Here is a 22526-nt window from a genome sequence, read left to right as displayed (position 1 = left end):
TTCATCAGCGCTTTGCCCGCAGCTCCCTGTCAGAAAACACACTTTTCCTCCGACTTTCACGCAGCTTCACCGCGCATGCTCACACCCGCTGACGGTGCGTTGGCTTTATTCAGGAACTCGGAGGTGAGTACAGTACAGCCAGGCGCAGCGGGGGGAATTTTTACCCCGACAGGTTGTTGGTTATGCTTTTTTCTAGACACTTTCCCTTGATTTCAGAGCTTAGTAAGACGTAAACTTCGCCCGTTCGTGCTTCTCATGGCTGTCAGATGAAGACAGGAGCAGGAAAAGGGGGCATTTTGAAGCGACTCGTTAGCTAGCTTTTTGCATTTCTCGGTAAATAGCGGACGGGACGTCGTTTGATATCAAGGTATCCTTCTGTGCTAATTCAACACACACTTGTCCACGTTTTCCATCGTCTGATGTGTTTCCTGTCGCCTCCGTTAAGGCGGAACGTCCGTGTACAGTGAGAGGTGAAGGCTGAAGACGGTGACAGTTGCAGTATTGTTTCTGCCCGTCGAAACAAAGACAACTTATGTCTTGTGTCTGTGGGTTTGTTTGCCTTTCTGCTGTGCAGGTTTCCTGAAGGTTTTATCTCTTTGTGTATCTTTGCCAGAAGACGCATACATTCTTCCCTCAGACGCCCCCACTTGGATCTCGTTGTGGGCCAAAATAACACAAAGACTTGAGCTAATAACACAAAAACAGGCAGCAGAATCTGCTCTTCCGTGGCTTTAGTTGTGCTGCTTGTCGTGAATCCTTCCATATGAAGATCATATGAGTGCAGAAGCATAAAGACAGCACGCACAGTGAAGCTTTTGTCTGATCTGCTGTAAAGCTGACCATTAACTGCTCATAATGCTGCCTGTGGCCCTGTTGAAGCTCCTCTGTGCCTCTGCACTTCACTTCCATTTGCGTTTGTGTTGGCAAGAAAACTGATCTGTATTTCCCTTTCTGCAACAGTAGCACCATGATAAAATGTCAGCATGAAGAGAAACACATACAACTGAATATTAATAGACAGGGCCAAAGCAAACACTGGCAAAAATCCATAAAGCTTTTCTTTATGGGCCTCTCCAGTTTGCTGCAGAAATTTTCTCATGTCTTCTCTGAAAATACACCCAGCTGCTCATACTTCCACCTTGAACCGCCTGGCCTCTTCCTCAGGCGCTCACCTTTCACTCGTTTACCATATACTCTAATCTAACAGTTTGATCAAGTCGCAGTAAATCTCACATTTCGATTGAATTTTTCAGGTCAGTGAGAGATCTTCTCACGTTTGGCCCTTAATCCCATTTCTTCAGTTTGCTCACTCGCTTGACTGACTTAACTTTCTCAATGTATGAACCATTAGCCATCCATTGCAGTCTGACATGCTCCTCTGCCCTGTTAAACGTTAAACACAGTTAAATGAAGTGTTGCTTCCCTTCGTCTTTAGACGCATACGGCTTTTCAAGATGACTTCGTGGAGTGACAGACTGCAGAACTATGCAGACCTACCCGCCAACATGGACGGCCTGGCGATGAAAAAATACAGGAGGGAGCCCTACCACAGGTAACAAGCACATCCAGATAACACAGACCTGCACACATAATCACTCTCTGGGGTAGAGCTGAGCTGAATCTGAATCTTCATGAAGATTGGCCAGTTTGTAACTTATTTTTGTTTTTGATTGAGTAAATGGCAAACTCAAACAAGAAGCAGTGAAAACACAGACAAATAAGTTATTATATATTATAGTTTTCAGAAGTTTTTTTTTTTTTATCAGTAGTGCTCCACGAAGAATAGAAAGTTAAAAAATACGATAAGACAGGATTAAAAATAAAGTAAGTGATATTACTATGTACAGGCTTAACACAGCAAACACTAATAAACGACCACGTTAAGTGAACAGTTATTACAGTTCTATATTGGTTTTCCTCCTCAAATCAAAGTCAGTTATATTTTCATTATTTCTGTGTTCCCGTTTGCAACATTTTAATATTTCATTTCGCTTGAAACAGAGTAGCAGTTTAGATTTTTAAGCCATACTTTGGAAAATTTACCAGCGTTAAGTTGGAGAAAAGTGACTTTTCTTTGGGTGCAGGCTGTTCATAGGATTCCTGTTTCATGGGATTCATTCCTGAACGTTCATAATACCGTTGAAGGTCTTAATGGGACACGAAGCAGGCTGTGCAGGATAGGACTTAATGTACAGATCTGTGATTGTTGGGCGTGGTTTTCTCTTGATTACATATCTGTTTTTTTTTTTTTATTTAACTTCATCTTAATTTAGCAGTCATCAGACTGCGAAATCCTCCAGAATAACTCCAGAATATAAACTAAGTTAAAATCCGTCACACTGAGCTGCAGATGCTTTGTAGTTTAAATTTACAGATACTAGTTGTGTCCAGTAACGCTGATGTGAGCGCCGCTCAGTCTGTCAGACGAGTCTGATAAGTTGTCAAGGTAATTAAAAGGGTGTTGTTGTTTAATGGTTAACTCAGAGCTGTGTGTACTCTGGGCGTTGCTGTGCCTTCATTATATAACATCCAGTGGTCACGGTGTTTATGAAACCATCATTCATCTGTTTGCTGTCACCCAGTCCGTGACACCCCCCCCCCCCCCCCCCCCCCCCCCCCCCCCCTCCCACGCACATGGGCAATGCAAAACGAAACTACAAAGGTGCTGGATGACTAATACAATGGCTGTTGTGAAGGTTTTTGATCTGGTAAATTGTGCGTAATGTGAAGGGTGACCTTTTGTTTATCTCTCAGACAGACAAAGACCAGTTCATCAAAGTGAGGGCTCCTCTGAGACGAGGCCCACGGCAGAGCGCCGACCACTCTGTCCAGCGCAGATAAAGTTTTTTTTTTTTTTTTTTTTTATCACACAGAGGCCAATCACGGTCTGCATGAGATTAGACCGCAGTGGAAAAAAATCTAGCAGATTGCCGCTCAGCTGCCCTCAGAGCAAATGTTACAAAGCGCTTGTCTTGTAGGTGCACTGTGGCGTCGCCCATGTCAGCTATTTGCGGCAAAACTTCTGTCAGCAGGACCGAAGTCGAGGCTGACTGCAGTAATCAGGGCACTCCCACCTGCTGTCAATACGAGGCCGCTCAGGAGAGGCGCAGGTTATCATTTATGGCTGTCCTTTACTACGCCTCCCTCAGGCATCCGGCGAGAGGTTGCAGTGGAAATGACAGCAGCACAACCGAAATAGAAAAGATTTAGAGTTAAATCTCCCACTCAAAAAGGCTTATACCAGCTCAGGACTGAGGAATGTTGACAGTGAAGAAGTACATTTGTTTTTGGTTACTCCGGTCATGTGTTGGACTAAACAGTCCTCATGGAAACAAAATAATGGGAGAAGAAGTGCACTTTTTCAATCAATTATCTGTACTAGTTACCTGATATGCAAGTTTTAGCATTATTCAGATGGTAGCATATATATATTTTATGCTATAAATAAAACATTGTTGAGCATTCAAAGCATATTTCTTCCAATACTGTGCACACATTCATCAAATGATCTAAAATATTGTATGATAGTAAACTAAACATCTTTAAGGAATATTAATGGAACAAGATGAGACAGCTCATCAAGCTCCTACTAAAATATGTGTCAGTGCAGCGTCTTACCCTCAGGTGTTGCTGGAGGGTCGTTCTGTACTTTTGACATTTTGAAGTTGGCATAACGATGAACCGACACGTTCCAATTACACAATCAGATCCCTGCAAAGTGGCCTAAAACTGACAGGAATCACACACCTTTTCCCATTTCTAGTTAACCCCCTGTTCCTCAAAGAGTTCCGATACATTATCATTGTTCATGTTATGAGGAACAGATATGTCAAAAATAACAAATAATTACCAGAACTTTTGTTTTTCAAACTGTGTTTTAGTGTTTTTCATCATTTCGTTGGAAATAAACATGTTCCCACTCGGCCACTTTAATGAAATTTGAAAAAAACAAACGGACCAGTTGTGCGTGTCAGTTAGGAGTTAATGGGTGTTTTCCACAGATTTCAGTCTTGCAGCACAAATATCGGTCCTTGCAGCCCTTCCAGCCGCCCCCCTCTTTATATAGCAGCAGATCTGAGTGATGCCGGCAGCTTGCCGCCCGGGGCTGCGGCTTGCTTGATTCTACCTGACTTGTGATTGTTCTGGATGTCTTTGAGAGCCCACAAACATCAACGGCGCACAACAACAAGCCTGACTGACAGCACGCAACAACAGAGAATGACGCGGAAGGGCCACAATCATTTTTGCAACAAGTCAGAAAATGTCTGAATGACAAGAAAGCCCAGAGAGCGAGGGAGGGGGCGCATTGTTCGTGGGCCACAGCTGCCCTGTGCTGCCGGAGCAGGTCCACCCAACGGAGTCAAACCGAGGTTTAATATCGCTCAGAATGCATTGCCAGTCGTGTCCTGGACTCAGCTCTAAGTGGGAACTTGTTCACTATGGATCCGCTGCCAGGTAATTCTTGAAGCGATGGGAATGCCATTGAGGAAATGGACAGGCCATCTTGCATATGTGGCCACTTTTTGAGCTTGTGTATCGTTTATTTGACTTTTCTTTCCCGAGCATGCCGTCTGTGACTTTTCGCTTTACATTTCTATTTAATGTCAAGCAGGATTAGATATTGACTGGGATATATCTGGGAGCGCGGTTACACATTGAGCTCTGCCGCAGCTGCCGAGGAGATAAGTTATGTAGGTCCATGCCTGCAGTGTGTGACTCTGTGTCTTTTTTTTCAGTGTCAGCCGGGGTATGTAAACATTGTCTATCACGACGGCCACCACGCGTTCCAGTCTTTTCAGATATTATCTGCAGCGCTGATGTTTGCTGGAACTGTAATCTATATTTTTACAAAATGTGAAAGATATTTTGAAACTCGTTGTTACTAATAAATCTGAAGAACCGTTGAGGCGAAATATAAAATGCAGCTGGGAATGTCTGGTAGTTTTAAAAATCCAGGTATTGGTAGACATTCAGTTCTAATTTTGAGTACTCTAAGCAAACGAAGTGACCTTGTTTAATCTGCAGGAGTAGTTGGGTTAGGCTTCCACTTCCACTTTTGTCCTTCAGTCGTTTTTCACCAGAAAGCTGCTGTTTATTTTTAACAATGTTTCCACTGAACCAGAGCAGCAACCAAACAGGAAACGGTTCTTTCGACAGTAATTACTACAATGAAAGGATGTACGAAAAACTAATCTTTTCAGCCAGTTTGACGTCACTTCTTACTCAGCTGTTTTGACTTCTGATTTTTCTCTTTACTTCACTTGTCATGGCTTTTGTAGCTGCGCTCTGGCACTTTTTGTTATTTTGTTTTTCAAGTTTTGGCTTCACCACTTCTGCATGAAACAGAGCGAACGAATGAAAGCAGAGAATCTGATGTGATGAATTCAGATGAAGTGGCTCGTAGACTCTCCGCGTCACGATGCTTCGAGTCGTCGGTCTGACAGATGTTTTATTGAAGCAACAGGAGGAAGTTCTTTTAATCCGAGCACTGTTTATAGCTCGTAACTCAATCAGTAAAGTTTGTCTTGGTGTCCGCGTCCAAGCCCCGCGGATCGGCTGTCAAAAAGGGGTGTGTTTGATTCGTTGAGCGGGAGCGTTCTGTTGTACTGAAAAGGTCCTCTATGAGGGCTTTAATTGAGTTAAAGCAGGCCTGTTGAGTGAGCTCAAGTAAACATATTCACCCACGAATAGCCTCCTCTCCTGAGTACGCTAATCTAATTGTTGTTGATCGCATTGCAAATAACACATTTATCTCAACTGCTTTTTTTTCTGCAGAGTCTTCGTCAACAGGAGCTTGGCCATGGAGAAGATTAAGTGCTTCGGCTTTGATATGGATTACACTCTGGCAGGTAAGTCATCCTTTTATGGGGCCAGTGACCTTTTTTTGTAGCAACTTCCTGATTTCTCACCGTTTATTGCAGACATGAACCAATAGTTGTGGAATATGTTGAAATCTCATGTTACTTATGTAAGAGGATCGGAATTGATGTAAGAAATGACCGAACATGACACTTCTCCTGTATTCTGATCTGTTTTCCTGCTGGCTTTGGAAAGTCATTTTTAAATATGTGATATGATTTTTGTTGTTGTTCCTATCAAAGGGAAGACTTAGAGGCTTCTTTTTGGGTCTTTGATTTTAAAACATAAGTGAGGAATATATCAAATTTAGACTGAATTTTAAGCTGTTAACTAAGAAATATAAGCAGTTTTGATCGGTCTCTTATTTCCTGGACAGATGCGTGGTGCATAACATGTTCATTTTTTACTTAAACCCAGGGTGGAAAGTTTACATCCACAAAAAGTTAAATGCATACTCATCCATCATGGAGATGCAAGAAAACAAATGGAAAAGATCTGTTTAAATTTAAAATTCCTTGAGTTTTTGAAAGAATAAGAGCTTTCTGTTTCCTAGTTTTTGGGTATCATTTAGTAAAAACAGATTTTTTTTAAATGTATTTTGATATTTGGTATCCCGACCAGGTATTCAGATAATTCAAAGACCACTGTTGCAGTTATTCATAATGAGCTGTTGAGCTATTTTGAGCCATTTACAGCTTTATTTGCTCTCATGCAGTTTGGTATCTATGTTAGAAGGTTATCAGTGATCCCAGTTTGTCACTCAGTAAATCCAGACTAACGACGCAAAGAGCAAATGTCTTGAGACGTGAATGACAAATGGGCGGGAGGGGGAGTTAAAAAAAACGTTTGGTGACTGTCCAAATTTATTTTGAGCGCTTTAAATCTCAAAAACAAATCCCTGGTGATTGAATCCTCTATGACCTCATGTGTTTGGTGTCAGTGTTGAAGTATACCGTATCCCTTCTTTTCAACTCTATATTTGTCCTCCGAACCCTGCCTCCCCCCCGCCTCCAGCGGCTGCGTGTTGTCGACACGATGTTATCGAGGTCATTGAGATACCGTTGGGCTCAGCACCCGAACACACCGCCGTCCGTTTGCGTTAATGTCTTCTTTTTCCCATCTGACCGGGAACCAGACCGAAAATACCGCCGTGTTTGACTCCGCTTTGTTCTGTGACTCAGCTCCAGCGTTCGGTTCCCTCCCCGTCTATAAATAAAGCCTCCCCGACTCTGGAAAGCGGGTCACGTTTGTTTTGTTGAGTTTCGCCGCCGATGGCTCCCCGGAGGACGCGGGACCCTGGTGGTCCCTCGGCGGCTCCGTACCCGTCTCTGCCCCCGTCTCCGGAGAGAGCGAGGGCCGCTCAGCTGTTGACATGACTCTCTTTATGGGAGCTCATAACCAAGTGTTAATGTTTGCTGGAAGTGTGGCTATCATGTATCTTTGGAGAGCGTTCAGGTCTGAGGGGCTTCATCAGTTTCACAGAATAGCACCCTGCTCCAGGGGGCAACATGCTTCAAGTGTGTGCTCTTCAGAGAAAGACCCTTCCTCAGGATGCTCCCGCCGTGCAGAAAGCTTGATGTTCTCGTTATTAAAACTTACTTTCAGTGCATGGAAGTGAGCGTAAGCCCAAATGAATGTTTTTGTTTGCTTCTAAAGGTCAAGCGAGATGTAAATAACAGTTTCTATGAATGGGCACGTCTCCAGCACGGCCTCTGCCAACAGCTGTCAGTCAATACTCATAGTAACTTAGCCTTTGCTGGACGGTTCAGTCGATCCGAATGCAGTTTAACGCAGTGATCGTACTCGGTATGCGGCAGCAGTCGCTTTAACAAGCTGTGAGCGTAACCCTGAACTGTGAGTTCACGAACCCTCACATGGAAAACTCAAGAGTTTTCATTCTCAGAACAGCTGATAAAAATAGATTTGACTATTCCGGAGTTCGTTCACTCTGAGTTCAGTGCAAACACTCACAGAAACCAGCCATGGAGCTGCTATCTCTGTAGTCAGATATCTACCGATGGTGAGGACAGGCGTGATAGGCTGTTTCTGTGTAAGGTTGTGCACAAAAGAAATGCTCGTCCCTTTAAATGCTGTTGGAAGGAATTGAACTCAAGACGGGCAGGTCAGAGAGTTCAGTCATGCTTCCACCGGCCCAACCGCATTGTTGCGGTTTTCAACCATTTCAAGCACGGTCAAGTGATAAACCTCTTTCCTTTTCTTCAGGGGTGTTAAATATAAGTCCCGTGGGCCACAACCGGCCTGCAAGAGGCTCTAATCCGGCCACCAGGCTCATTGTAAAAATTTCAAAGAAAATTTTAATTATTTTCTTTTGACACGCCTGCTTTACAGCTTGTTCCCTCAGGAACACAGACGAAAGGTAAACAAACACAAATCTCTCAATTCATACAAAGTTTTGTCCTCCTGTGATTTTCCCCGTTCCCCTCCTGTATGCAGTTTCGTTGTACAGCGTTATTGATTTTTTTTTTTTTTTTTTTTTTTTTTTTTTTTTTTTTTTTAGGAGCTGGCAGATCACTATCTTGACTCTTGTGAGGCTTTGGCTGCTCCTGATTGAATTTGACTGATAACCGTCTAAGTCCTACGCTTAATAGCCTGGAGCCCAGCAGAGATCAGGAGAAACAATAAGTTATTGATCCCAATCTTCCCCACCCACTTAAGTTATTTGGGAAAAAGTTATTGGCTCAAAATTGCGGCGACCTTCTCCAGGGGAGTTGAAGTGGTAAATAAGGAAAAGTGCAGCCCGTGTCTGACAGCTGCTTCAGGAATCAGAGGAGGAAACTTAAAAGTTTGTTCCTGAAAAGCCTCCAGCGAGCAGGCCCGGAACACACTCTGATTTCCCTCAGTAGCTGACTCAGCGTTTGAGCCTGAACGGCCGGACAGGAACAGGCACGCATACTTCTCATAACCATAAATCCTATAGCCTTCGCGATAGTCAGAAAATACCAAACCCAAGAATAAAAATAGCTTTTCTCTCATATATGTCCTCATTTCAACCATCCAGTGAAGATTTACTAGTGTGTTTACAACATCTACAGTATGACTGAAGGACTGTGGGGAAAAAAGAAATTGAGATTAAAAAATACATTTCAGATATGAAATTTCAAATTTTTAAAACATCTACTTCCCACGCATGTTTTTATAATTCTACAGGCATCAAATCAAAATAAACCCATCAACACAACCCTCTCAGTCTCTGGAACATCAGACCATTTCATAGTAGAAGATCAAAGTTTTCACTCATCCTGAGTGATGAAAATCATGTTAGCAGGATAATTTACTCCACCGTGTCCGGATACAGGGAGAGATTTCACATGTCAGTGCTTCTGTTAGCACAGTATCACCTGACATCTGGTTTGTTTTGTTGCAGCAATATGATGCCAAACCATCTGGATTCTGTTTGCACCTCTTCCACTCAAGAGCAACATTTTACTTCTTAAATTACAAAGATATTAAAGAAATGTATTATTGATCAAATTGAAGAAAGAAAAACTCATCAGTCCTGTTTGGACCCTGCATGGCAACACATTTAAAATAACTCAAATCCTGAGGTTTTTATTTTTATTCTTTATTTTCCAGATGTCTTCAACCTTCCACTTCTTATGTTTTCACACCAGTATCCATACTTTTGATCATTACTTGTTATAAAACCGATGAGATGGAAAAAGTCCAGCATGGATCAACTCTTTAAAGTGGATGTCGAAATCCTCAAGCGCCCTGGGCAGCTGCATTATGGGTGATCATCGGAAGATTTCACTTCAAAAGTCTTGCTTATGTGAATATATGTGACTTATTTATCTTTTGCGCAACAAAAATTAATATTACTCTAATATAATACTAGTATAAATCAGTCCATTGGTGTAAAGTTCTGGAGTTGAAGCGCCCTAGATTTGGTGTCCTGTATTCAGGTTCAGTATCGTCCATGAACTTCCTGAAACCTTTACCTCCGACACAGTTCAGTGGAAGCACATCGCTGTTTGCATCAGCTGTGTTTGTTTTCTCAGAGGGTGGAATTCCAGTGTCTGTGGGCAAATGACATTAAATGCTCCTGAGTGTTGCTCGCGTTGCTGGCAGCAGCAGCAGTCCGAATAGGTTGACGGTAAACGTGGTCGGTACATTAGGTCCTCTGCATCACCGATCACCAGAAAGGAAATCTCCTCCGGACCTCGGAACAGAGGATTTACCGACTTCTGCTTTGTGCTCCAGCGAGATGCCGCAGTTAACGGCATTGTCACCGCGCGTCAGTGTGACGGCTGACGCGCGAGCCGTGTATTTTCCACAGCAGCCACACATTCCTGCCCAGTAATTTACTACATGGCAACTTACTGTATATCGATTTCACATTGGTGAAGATTCTCTCCTCATTTCACTCAGCATGGGGGGACGGCCGGGGTCAGCGGCCCCCCTTGTAAATCCCCGTTGCTTCACAACTCTGTTGACTGTATCAATATTAAATGAGCCAACATTGCTTCATCTGCTCTCCGGCTCCAAAAACAGAGCAAACAATTGAAAAGTCTTGCTCAAACATGTTTTGGCCCAGATTGAGAGATATCCACAGCTCTGTCCCAGTTCTCCACCAGCAGACGTTTGGCGGTATGTCGTCCCCCCAGGCTGTGTTTAAGTTCTCTGCTCCATCCACAATATGCTTGCTTCTGTCACTAATCTGTAACAAAGGCCCACATTTGCACATAAGTGGCTGCGGAGAAATTAGGACATTGTTAGCCTGGAATCAAAGTTTCCATGTGACATGGTTTGGATAAACGATTTGGGTGTGGTGGCGTGTGAGCGCGACGCTGCCGGTCGTCCGTGTATGACGGCTGCGTCTCGGTTGAAGGCCTCCGAAGCTAACCTGCCCAGTGATTGGAGCGGCGGCAGTAAAACTACCCTGCAGTAATCCCATCAGAGATGCAAGATAAGAGATCTGAGGAGCTGAGGCCGGCCTCTCTTCTCAGTAAAGACTGTGCGTCCGTGCATGCATGTTCACGGCAGCATGAGAAATCCGAGGAGAGGCTTACAGCTGGAGAGCACGAACCCGTCGAGACTCCTATGTGAAAAAGTCAAGGACACAGCGGGGAGCAATAACACTACTTCCTGTTTGCACGCAAATGAGCTTAACGTGAGTTTTTTTGGTCTGTTGACAGCTGCTTTGTGGACAGAGCCTCGATTGTGGCCGCGGTGAAACACAGTTCTCAAAAATCTCCCTTCAGCCATTGGAAGTAGCGAGTAGTCTCTAGAATTACCAGAGAAACCGATCCGCTGCAGGCCGTGGTGTCATGTGTCTGTGTGAGGGGTCTGTTAAGGAGGGCAGAGCGGCGTCATTGAAGTTTCTAATAAGCAAAACAGACATGAAAGCAGCAGTGAAGAAGGAACCAGGCGAGCAAAATGACAGAGAAATAAAACAAAGTTGAAAAAAAAAACAGCGTCTCCTGCCCCAGTGTTTCTCTTCAGACTGGTGCGGGGAAAAGCCCGACGCTAGTGCTGTTTTTCTGGGAATTTGTTGGCTAACGTTTTGCTGCCGCAGCCCAGATCTCTGGGCTACGAGCAATGCTTCCATCTGCTGTTCACTCCTGGCTGCCAGTGTTGTGTTACGGCCTCCACTCTCACCAGAACTGTGTCACAAATTGGGAACAGCAGTTGGTTTGATTTCTGAAATCGCAGTTAATGTCTTATTCTCTGCTGGGTCGTATCGGGGGGGGGCAGATCGAACCCTCTGGTGTGCCGGATTTGGCCACATGTTTGACACCTCTGGTCTAGAATAAAACTTAGGATTTTAAGTGGCTTTAATGAGTTTTATTTTTTATTTCGTTGTTTGTTTGCTTGCCTCATTCAAGTCAATATGGACTCGTAGAGTAGTGCCTGAACTGGTTTGACTCTAGTATTATGCAACAAAACATCCCGATTGAAGGAAAAACAACCGGACTCGTCTTTATATAGCTTGGATAGAGAAGTCATTTTATATGTGTTAAGTTATGTGAGAGGGAGCGAACACTAATGTCCCAAGGACATCAGGCTACAAGAGCTTCCCGGAGGGCCAAAGGGAAAAAGAGGGAGTGATGATGGGAAAGGTGACAGAGGGGAAACGACTCCGAAAATAGGTTTCTTTGTAGCACCTCGAAGCTTCCAGAGGAATATGACAAGTGGACGAAGAGGAGGAGGAGGAGGAGGAGGAGGGAGAGGCAATTTAGCCTGTGAGCGCTACTGCTCTGGGCAGAGGGCCCAGACCCTCAGTTTGCTGGGAGATCACAGTGGGGGGGCGAGCTGCAAGAGGTTACGTGATTATAATGCAGAAACGGGGCTCCTGCTTACCGAGGCGGCGTGTCAACAAAAAGACAAAGATTCCCCTGTACCTCAGTGTGCTCTCAGTGCCCCTCTGTGTGTAATTCACACACTCCTCAGAGTAGGACGCAGATGTTTTCCTGTTTGCCCTGCAGTTCTGCCCCCCCTCTCAACTGACTGTCCTCCAAGTATCATCAGCCAGTGTTGCCCCCCCCCAGGGGCCTCCCGCCATCCCACCGGGAGCGTAGAGAGCAGGCAACAACACAAGTGCATTCTCTGTTTTGTATTTATAACCGCTGACATATTCCTTTCCGCATGTCAGATAGCGTTTTAATCCTCTGACAGCCTTCTCTTAGCCCAGCATCACTCCACGTTTTCATTTCCAGAGAATTGTGGCGAGCTCTGAGCTTGCCCTGGGGTCACAATGTGGCCAGGGGGGCGGGGGGCTCATCAGTCTCAGCAGGACTCATTTCAGGCACCAGTGAAAGTCCTGCGGTCTTTCATTTCCACGCCTGATCTTCTTTCTGTGTGGAGAACATTCAGACCTGCGCTGGTAGCAAGGAGAGAGAAGGGCAGTGCGTGTGTGTGTGTGTGTGTGTGTAAAGTGTGTGTGTGTGTGTAGGATAGCGTCCTCTACAGCGTCAGAACACGTTGTTATCAAAACACTGAGACAAGACCGAGTCCCGACGGGATGAAGTAGCCTGAGAAAAGTCACGTGTATGTGTTGCACAACTTTGGGAACTGGAGGAGTTGTGTGTCACCTCTGACCATCGATCATTGCGTAATGACCGCACGGCTCCTTCCTCCAGCGTGTGCGTGTGTGTGTGTATGTGAAATTTGCATTTCTTCTGAGGGCTCCTGAACTTTAGAGTCGGATCATTGTTTTCAGGGAGGGTGTTCAGTATCCATATTCACACTTGTGTGCTGAGAGTTGTACTTCTCTTAGCTAGCCTTTTTTTCTTTATGTAATCTCACCGTTGCTTTACCAGTTGTGCAATTAAGAAGTGAAATAATCCAACAACAACAGAAATAATGGGAAAAGCTTCCACAATCTGTTTCAGACGCACATCTGCACCTGGTGTTTGGTCATACGGCTTGTAAACTGATCGTCTTTGTGTTTGCGTTTCAGTGTACAAGTCACCTGAGTACGAGTCTCTGGGCTTCGAGCTGACGGTGGAGCGGCTGGTCTCCATCGGTTATCCCCAGGAGCTGCTCAGCTTCGTCTACGACCCGTCGTTTCCCACCAGGTCCGTGCACACACTCTCCCTGCGCTCCGTCCCGTGGATTCTGTGTTCACGTTACTGTGAATATTTAGAAATCTGCGGGACGCAGTTAAAGCCCACTTCATGGTGATCACAGAACGATTCCGATCAGGCTCCGTTTGCTCAACATTTAGTAGTGAAAATGTTTGTCGCATTTTAGGGGGGGTGTTAACACAGTAACTGTGCTTGGATTCACTGAAAACGACTTCTTAGGTTGAACTTTTTGGAAACACCCGGGCTCCGTCTCGTCATCGTCAATGTTTATATTGTATTGTTCTCTGTGTGCGTGCGTGCGTGCGTGCGTGCATGCGTGCGTGTGTGGTTTTATTACAAAAACAAACAGCAGCAGCAACTCGTGACACCACACACATCATTTTAAAAATGTTGAAACTTTTCCGAAGCGAAAATGTTAATTTAGGTCTTCCTCCTCTCTCAGGGGCCTTGTGTTCGATACCATGTATGGAAACCTGTTGAAGGTTGATGCCTACGGCAACATCCTGGTCTGTGTCCATGGATTCAACTTCCTTCGAGGGTGAGTCACTTTCACCATGCTCTGCCCCGATCTTTGCAGAGATATTAAAGAACTAAAGCGAGGTTTGTTGTTTTCTCTGTTCTCGTAGACCCGAGATCCGTGAACGGTACCCAAACAAGTTCATCCAGAGAGATGACACAGAGCGCTTCTATATCCTCAACACGCTGTTCAACCTCCCAGGTAAGATCTGTGACACTGTGTCAGGAGGATTTACCGGGCGCCGCGTGTTCGATTCCTGACTCTCGCTGCCGTTGTTTTCTGCAGAGACCTACCTCTTCGCTTGCCTGGTGGATTTCTTCTCCAACTGTGACAGATATGCAAGGTGAGAGGATCTTACTCGGACCGACCCGTCTCTTCACACGTTTCGGGGTGCAGCACGACGACACGAGGCCACGCCGGGCGGGTGGAGAGCGGGCCCTGAAGCATGGGAGGGTCCGGGCGTTCTCAGCCACTAAGCTCAGCCGCCTCTTTTAAAACCGCAATCACGCCACAAATCAGTCCAAGAATCCTTCGTTTTAATTACTCAAACTCTTAATCTCCTCTTACGATTTTTTTTTTTTTTTTTCAAAGGCATGGATTCTTATCAGGCTGAGATTAAAATTACATTTTTTACTAACTTTAAAAAGTTTTTTTTTTTTATAGAGAGAGAGAGAATGACATCCTGATTTAACAAAAATAAACTAGGGGAGTTTAATGCCCTGTAATTTTTTTGAGGATGTAATCTGGAATGGCTGCATGTCCTTTGTCCTCTGAAACCTGGTTGTTGGTCTTTTAGGGGGAGAATGCTTTCCTGTTTGGCTGGGGACCCCTCCAACAAGGGAAGGCTATCCCATTTAAAAGCAAACAAAAAACAAATGTCACGTTTCTAAAAGCCCCGTGTAAAGAAGCGGCCTGTCCGATGGCTGTGTGGCGTGTGTGTCTCTGCTCCCCTCCCGCAGCTGTGAGACGGGCTTCAAAGACGGAGACCTCTTCATGTCCTATAAGAGCATGTTCCAGGACGTCCGGGACGCCGTGGACTGGGTCCACTTCAAGGTGAGACGGCCGGGAGCCATCCTCGGTCCTGGAATACTGTGCTGAACTCGTACTGATTGACGTGTTTCCATCAAAAACACCACGTTGATCAAACCTTTGACCCTTATCTCCAAAAAAGCCCGTTTTGGTTTCTTCTTCTGAGTTCAGTCCACGTGAGGTCCGTACCGGTCTGGAGGACAGTCCCGGTTCAGTCCTCACCGTACACACACTGTGTTGTGGAAACACTTTCAGGACAGTGTGTTTTCCAGCATATTTACAGTTCAGTGTAAAGACGTGAACATATTGAAACTTTCACACATGCGTGACTATAGGCGGCGCTGGATGTTACGGTGTCGGTATCGTGTGTTACATGCACACAGAGGTGAACACGTTCAGTACATTCATTGTTTTACGCACCAACAGAGATCTACTGACTCCTGCCTCTGCCTTCTGTTTGTTCGGATGTTTCCATCCATTCATTCTGAAGCACACAGTCCCGTTCCTCACAGGATGTTGTTTTATTTAGCTCCATGTCAGACAGAGGAGGTGGAGATGGGTTCAGAATTTAGAACGTCTGTTGTGTGATTTTTGTCGTGTCAAACACACGATGCCGATGTTTCAGTGGGAGACATTTGAATGAGCTTTCTGTGTGACGTGGTGTAACTCCTGGTTCTGACATTACAGGGAACTCTGAAGGAGAAGACGGTGGAGAACCTGGAGAAGTATGTTGTCAAAGATGTGAGTAGTTAGTATTCATCAGCGTTGTGCTGTACACACAGGCACACACACACACACACACACATTTTTTTGTCAGTTGACTGCTTTTGTAAAGATGCTTAGCCTCTTTCTGTCTGTCTGTTCCCATCAGGGAAAGCTGCCGCTGCTCCTCAGCCGAATGAACGAGGTGGCCAAGGTCTTCCTGGCTACCAACAGCGACTACAAATACACCGATGTGAGTACACGTGTGCAAGTCACTTTTTAGGGCCAAACTGTAAAAAAAAATAAACAACTAAAGATCAAACTAATCATAGATTGACTGGTTAGCGTTCCTCCTTCCTTCCTGGCTAGCGTGGCCTTGAGCTGAAGGATCATGTTCTGCTCTTTGTGTTCTCTTTCACAGAAAATCATGACGTACCTGTTTGACTTCCCCCACGGCCCAAAGGTAACATCACTTTTCTCTCTCTCTGATGGTACGAACTGTATATCGTGTTCAGTGTTGTGACCTTTTTGCGTGTGTGTGTGTGTGTGTCCTCCACAGCCCGGCACCTCCCACCGGCCCTGGAAGTCCTACTTCGATCTGATCCTGGTGGATGCCAGGAAGCCGCTGTTCTTCGGGGAGGGCACGGTCCTCCGGCAGGTGGACACGGTGAGCTGAGCTTCATGGGAAACACTCACAACACGCCATCGTCCGTTTCCGCGTTAGAGCTGAAGGCCGTGTTCAGCAGTCAGAGTCCTGAAGGACGTTTAGTGTCCTTCTCTCTCACGGCTGTCAGTTTCACTCCAACAGTGTCGTCACTGAATGAACTTACATCTGTTTGACATGTAAGATGCCTTTAAAGGAGGGGTGTCAAACATAAGGCTCGTGGACCAAAATCTGCTGTTAATGTTATGTTGAAAATAAAATCTAAACCCGTACTGATCAAAGCTGTTTTTTTTCATTCCAGACAACGGGACGTCTAAAGATAGGAACCTACACCGGACCTCTGCAGCACGGGATCGTCTACTCTGGAGGTAAGTCTGAACTTTCTGTGGCTGCTTTCAGAATTTAGACAAAAGTGGCACAAATCTGATGTTCTCAGACCAGACCCAGTTCTCTTTCAGAGATGACCTGCGGTCACATCATATCTGTCTTTTATCGTCACAGTTTAAACTGAGTCACTGTGGCTTCGTGTTCCAGGTTCCTCAGATATCGTGTGCGACCTGCTGGGGGCCAAAGGAAAGGACATCGTGTACATCGGGGACCATATCTTCGGAGACATCCTCAAGTCGAAGAAACGTCAGGGCTGGAGGACGTTCCTGGTCATCCCCGAGCTGGCCCAGGAGCTGCACGTGTGGACCGACAAGAGCTGTGAGCGCAAAGACACATTCAGAGAGTTATTCAGGATGAATTACAGAGGAGGTCATACAGCAGAGGTTTATTCTCACACAGGTGACAGTTTGATAAATCGGCACCTCGGTTTAGGTTCAGGTTTAGGCCTCCACGTGACCTCAGACTGAGTCATATTGTCTCCAAATAGCACCAGATTTAAACCTCCAACTTCACTAAAGTAATAAAGTGAGGCTGGTGCACCGAGAGGAGCTGCAGCACAGCTGTTTGTCCCTGACGTTTGCCCCCCTTCTCCTTCTTTCAGCGCTGTTCGAGGAACTGCAGGGTCTGGACATCTTCCTCGCAGAACTCTACAAGTAAGTAACACGACCTTTCCCCCCTTCTCCCCACCCCACCCCACCCCACCCCACCCCCCCTCGCTTCACTTCTGCTCTCTCTGCTCTCCCGCCGTGTGCCTGCATGTGTGTGAGTGTATATTTGAGAGAGCGCAACGGGGTCAATGGGCTAAAAGTCTGAAGGCCGCCCGATAACTGGCTTCAGCGGCGTTATTTATAGCCTGGCAGGGCTGGCCGTTACGCCACCTCTTTGACACATCACCTTTCAGCAGACTCATATCAACGACCCCCCCCCCCCCCCCCCCCCCCCCCCCCCCCCCCCCCCCCCGACACCCCTCCGTCTGTCGCTGCGCTCATCGTCTCTCTCCCCCGTCCTCCCTCAGACATCTGGACAGCAGCAGCAACGAGAGGCCGGATATCAGCACCATTCAGAGAAGAGTCAAGGTACGGCCCTCAGTCGCCCCCGTTTCCATGACAACAGCAGCCGACAGTCAAACACACGTCACTGCTGCGTGTTTGATGAGACCAGAGATCGATCCCAGCACCCTTGGTGAACTGTCTCTTCGTCTCTTCGTCCTCCTCTCCCTGCAGAAAGTGACCCACGACATGGACATGTGCTACGGCATGATGGGAAGCCTGTTCCGCAGCGGCTCCAGACAGACGCTGTTCGCCTCGCAGGTGATGCGCTACGCCGACCTGTACGCCGCCTCCTTCATCAACCTGCTGTACTACCCCTTCAGCTACCTCTTCAGAGCCGCTCACGTCCTGGTGAGTGTCCCGCCGCCGCCGCCGCTTCGCCTCCCTCACACACACCCCAACGGATCCGTTTAAATATCTGAACCCGTTTCCTTTCTGTCATGAATTGAAAGTGAAAACTCGGATCCCAGATTTCCTTTTTTCTCTCCCGGCGCTGAAGCTCTCGTTTTTAAAGACGTCACTCTGCTTCTATCGCAGACGTATTTTCGTATCAGCTCATCGCTCTGGTGACCGAGAAGCTTTATGACATGTCTCATAGTGATAATCACACCAGAGACAAACCAAATAGAAACATAAAGACAGCAAATCTTATAATCGCGGACTTTATCCTACAGCCTGACTGACTGTGTGTGAAAAGTAAACAAAGAGGTAAAACACACATCTAAAAGCACACAATGTGTCCATTCATATCACGTCATAAAAGCATTTGAGTGTCCACCTTTACGTCTGTTTTCTTCATTCATAACTTATCTTCTGTCAGAATCATATCAGCACTTTATTTTGAAAGGTTTGACCACAAATCGTACAGAAATACGTCAGTGAATTTAAGAAACAAATGAAAAAAGTCACAGACCAGAGATCTGTAACCTTCAAATCTTCAGGCCCACAATATGATACAGCGACAGCATATCGCGCAGCCTGACGTTTTTTTAAAAAAACAGAGAGCCCCATGAGCAGCCTGGTGTATCTCCGGGCTCTGACCTTAACCCGCGCTGCAGTCGGTGTAAAGTTCAGTGTTGAACCGGGGCTGAAAATAGAGCCGCTTCCCGCGGTCGGTCTGAGATCCTGTCGCTCCTCGTCCTCAGATGCCTCACGAGTCGACGGTGGAGCACACCCACGTGGACATGGACGTGGAGTCGCCGCTCGCCACGCGCAACCGCACCCAGTGCAGCGACTGCAAGGACCTGGAGTGCAAACGCAACCAGCTGACCCGCTCCTTCAGCGAGATCAAACCCCCCAACCTGTTCCCCACCACGCCCCAGGAGATCACCCACTGCCACGACGAGGACGACGATGAAGAGGAGGAGGAAGAGGAGGAGGAGGAGGAGGAGGAGGAGGAGGAGGAGGAGGAGGAAGAAGAGGAGGAGGAAGAAGAGGAGGAGGAAGAAGAGGAAGAGGAGGAGGAGGAAGAGGAAGAAGAAGAAGAGGAGGAGGAGGAGGAAGAAGAGGAAGAGTAATGAACTGTATGTGGGGAGCGGAGACGTGTTTCTGCCCTCTTGTGTTTCCCAGTGGAGTTGTGTTGTGATCTCTCTTTAGCCAGGAAACACCTCTGCGGTGTGAGTGTGTATCAGTGCTACACACACGCACACACACACACACACACACACACACACACACACACACACACACTATGGAAAGCAGAAAGGACCAGTATCAGAGGAGATCACATGACTTTCAGGATGACAGTTTGCATGCTCGGTCCTCTAAACAACAACAACAAAAAAGAGATTTATGTTTGTTTGTTTTTTTAATTAATTTGATTTCTGTAATATCTTCACACACACACACACACACACACACACACACAGGAGCAAACCTCGGCTGTGTGTTTGTCGTCGTGTTGTAACAGCACAGCCTGTTGATGCAGTCCTCATGCTGTAACTCTGCCTGTATGCACACCATCCACAACACTCTCGGTGCCCCCGAACGATGCACACACTCATTTTTTTTTTTATGCAAACGAAAACAAAAACATGGGAACAAGATTGAGTCTTTTGTCCGTTTTGATGCCTTTTCCTTGTCGCTGTAGTAACGAACCTGTCCGCGAGGGTGTGCGTTTCTGTGTGTGCGTCAGACTGTAGCATCCTGAGTGAAGCACACCCGTCGACGGTTTCCAGAGCACACGTTGCCCGGCAACAGTGAGGATTGTGTGTGCGTGTGTGTTTTCCGCGGTCTCCATGACAACCCCGACCGACAGTTTTGAAACAACGTCATGTTTTTTGTTTTTTTTTTGAGTGGACATGCAGTATTGTTTGGGAAATCTCCAGTATGCATTTGTCTCTTTCGGACTTTCAGAACTTTAGAGAGGTGTGTGACGTGGTTTTTGTGTGAAAACACGGAAGTGGCCTCAGTGTACAAACATGCAAATGATTTCAGTCTGAAAACTGAGCTCAGACGGTCCGACCGGCTTCCAGTCTGTGTTTCCTTTTCACAGATTTACCGACGCCGTGGACGGTTTGATGACGGAGCGCAGTATTCTCCTGTTGGGCCTCTTAACACTGTGACGTTATTCCCTCATCAGAATGCATCGTTTTCCAAACGCCTCATTCACTTAAAATGTCTGAAATCTTCGTTTTAGCTTTTTCTCCAACAACAAGCACAGAAAAAGGTTCAGGAAGTTGGAAAAACATCATTAAACTGAGGAAAATGTGTCTGAGATACTTTCTGCAGCCCAATGCTGTTGCAGTGTTATATCTCATGTTTCCCCCTCTTTCTTTGATTTTTAGAATTTTTCTTATTAATTAGAGGGAGGATTGTAAAATTTTCATATATAAGTTTCACAACTGAAACGTTTCAATTTTTTCAACAAATGTAGAATTTATGCAAAGAAAATTAATCTGTTTTACTGTCGCCTGGGATTCATGAAAGGAGTCAAAACTGATGCAGAAACAAATTTGTCACTTAAAAGATGTAACAGGTTTTACTCATCTTTTCTTTTTATGAATTTTAGGAGACTTTTCTTTAAATTTCACCACTGTTAACTTTTAAATCCCGATCAAAAGCGTGCCGAGTCACTTGAGGAAAACAAAAAGACACGAAGTAACAAAACTCTTGACGGTTTTTATTGCATTGTTTTACAGAATGTATTTAGAGAAACACAGAAAACCCTTCTAAAGAATGTAACGCCTGACACGACGGTGTTTCCCTGCAGTGTATTCCAGAAAAGACCCAAAAGCCTTTAGCGCATGTTTTCACATTTCCAATCTCAAAAAGCTAAAAAAAAAAAAAAAAAAAAAGTGTGACCCCTAATGGATGAATCAGGAACTGCAGCCACTTCTTCTAAATAAGTTTAAAGATCTTCCTCTGCACGATGCCTTCAGGGTCACCCGGTAACCGTTGTGTTTGTTTAGGCCACAAAGTGAAGCAGCGTCTGATTCCTGCATATTTCCGGTTTGGTTTGATGTGGACTGGAGAGCCGTGAACCCGTTGAACTGAGTCTTTATGTGGCGGATCATTGGATGAAAGACTTGTGAGAAAGTAGAAAAACATATTACAGCTGTTGATGTCTTTTTCTTTTTCTTTTTTTTTTTTCTACAAATGAAGCATTTGTATCCTCGTTTCTTTTGAACACGTAGAACTGGACATGCTACAGGAGGCCGCTGCAGCCTTTGCCCTGATTTGCATGTAAAAACTAAAAGCTTTCCCTTCTTGTGTCACGGCGGCTACGGTAGCATCGCTCATACTTACATACAGTTTTTAGGAGAAGTTTTTGTTAGTGTAGTTTACACAGAGTGTAAAGAAAAAAACTTTTAAATCTGTAAAGTGAAGGGAAATGTGAATAGCATGTCAACTAATCTGTAACTTGTGATCTACACCACGGGGTTATTATTTTTCTAAACTAGTGTTTTTAAACGGTCTCGGTTTACAGAAGTATGAATATACCTTTCCATTTCCTTTTCTTATTTTTTCCAAAAAACTTTTGTTTTTGTTTTTCCTTTTTATACATCTCCACACGGCAGCCTGTCGCCGAGACGCCCAGACGGAGGAAACCTGGTCGAACTGCGGCGGGAATTTAGATTTTTATCTTTAGTTGTGACGCAATCAAACAGCCACTTTTTTCTTTTCTAAACTTTGGGTTTTTATGCATATCGATTCATGTTCTTTTCTCTGAAACAGTGTTTGTTTCCACAGTTTATCCCTCCCCCTGTAAGTAAATGACATGAAAAATGTAGAATAAAGATAGTTTGTAATAGTTTGTCGCCCTTTCATTTATTGTAGCCTGTTATTAAAATCCTCATGCACTTTTTAAATACTTTAACACGTTAAGGTTTTTAAAGTTGAAATATTTTCTGCTGAACATGCTTCTGCTGAAGGGATACCAATATCTGCAGCATGTAAAACTTGACATAACACCGGCTTTATGAGCTAAACATGCTTAACACAAGAGGAAGAGGTTTGTTTTTATTTTATTTTTTTATTCTGCACGCCGCTTCAGATTGAGTCTCCTGGACATAAGTTCATTCTACACCTCTGAATTTGGTGAGGTTAAAATGAAAAAAAAAAGGATTTTTTCTGTCTGAATTACTACGTTATTGACAGAAATTATTTTTTTTAAAGCTTGTTAATTTTACTAAAATAATGCTGCATAAAATCTGAGATAATTCTCTGTTCTGTACTAAATCAATTGCAGTTGCTGCTCAGATCACAGGCAGGATAATCTAATACAGGGGTGTCAAACATAAGGCTCGTGGGCCAAAATCGGCCCCCAAGAG

At 45.2% G+C, this 22526-nt stretch overlaps 1 protein-coding gene across 2 annotated transcripts in view; it reads left to right on the top strand.

Annotated features, from left to right (window-relative positions):
- The window catches only part of nt5c2b (5'-nucleotidase, cytosolic IIb), a 21635-nt gene extending 59 nt beyond the window's left edge, over positions 1-21576 (top strand). Inside the window, exons 1-18 of one of the 2 annotated variants that reach the window (XM_030092899.1) lie at positions 1-123; positions 1436-1552; positions 5776-5849; positions 13280-13397; positions 13849-13944; positions 14033-14124; positions 14209-14266; positions 14883-14976; positions 15640-15693; positions 15824-15907; positions 16076-16117; positions 16214-16321; positions 16620-16686; positions 16853-17023; positions 17307-17358; positions 17721-17781; positions 17929-18105; positions 18900-21576. The exon at positions 1-123 is cut by the window's left edge and continues 59 nt beyond it. In XM_030092899.1, the coding sequence (XP_029948759.1) occupies positions 1455-1552; positions 5776-5849; positions 13280-13397; positions 13849-13944; positions 14033-14124; positions 14209-14266; positions 14883-14976; positions 15640-15693; positions 15824-15907; positions 16076-16117; positions 16214-16321; positions 16620-16686; positions 16853-17023; positions 17307-17358; positions 17721-17781; positions 17929-18105; positions 18900-19271 (1818 nt within the window). In that variant the 5' untranslated portion in view covers positions 1-123; positions 1436-1454 and the 3' untranslated portion in view covers positions 19272-21576. Of the gene's footprint in view, positions 124-151; positions 368-1435; positions 1553-5775; positions 5850-13279; positions 13398-13848; positions 13945-14032; positions 14125-14208; positions 14267-14882; positions 14977-15639; positions 15694-15823; positions 15908-16075; positions 16118-16213; positions 16322-16619; positions 16687-16852; positions 17024-17306; positions 17359-17720; positions 17782-17928; positions 18106-18899 lie in introns of those variants that run through there. The other variant, XM_030092900.1, reaches the window with a different exon arrangement.
- The last annotated feature ends 950 nt before the right edge of the window (positions 21577-22526 follow it).

This window comes from Salarias fasciatus, chromosome 6, assembly GCF_902148845.1.
Source record: "Salarias fasciatus chromosome 6, fSalaFa1.1, whole genome shotgun sequence".
NCBI classification, from domain to species: Eukaryota; Metazoa; Chordata; class Actinopteri; order Blenniiformes; family Blenniidae; genus Salarias; species Salarias fasciatus.
Note: the sequence above shows the minus strand (reverse complement) of the source record. Positions and strands in the feature narration are given on the sequence as shown.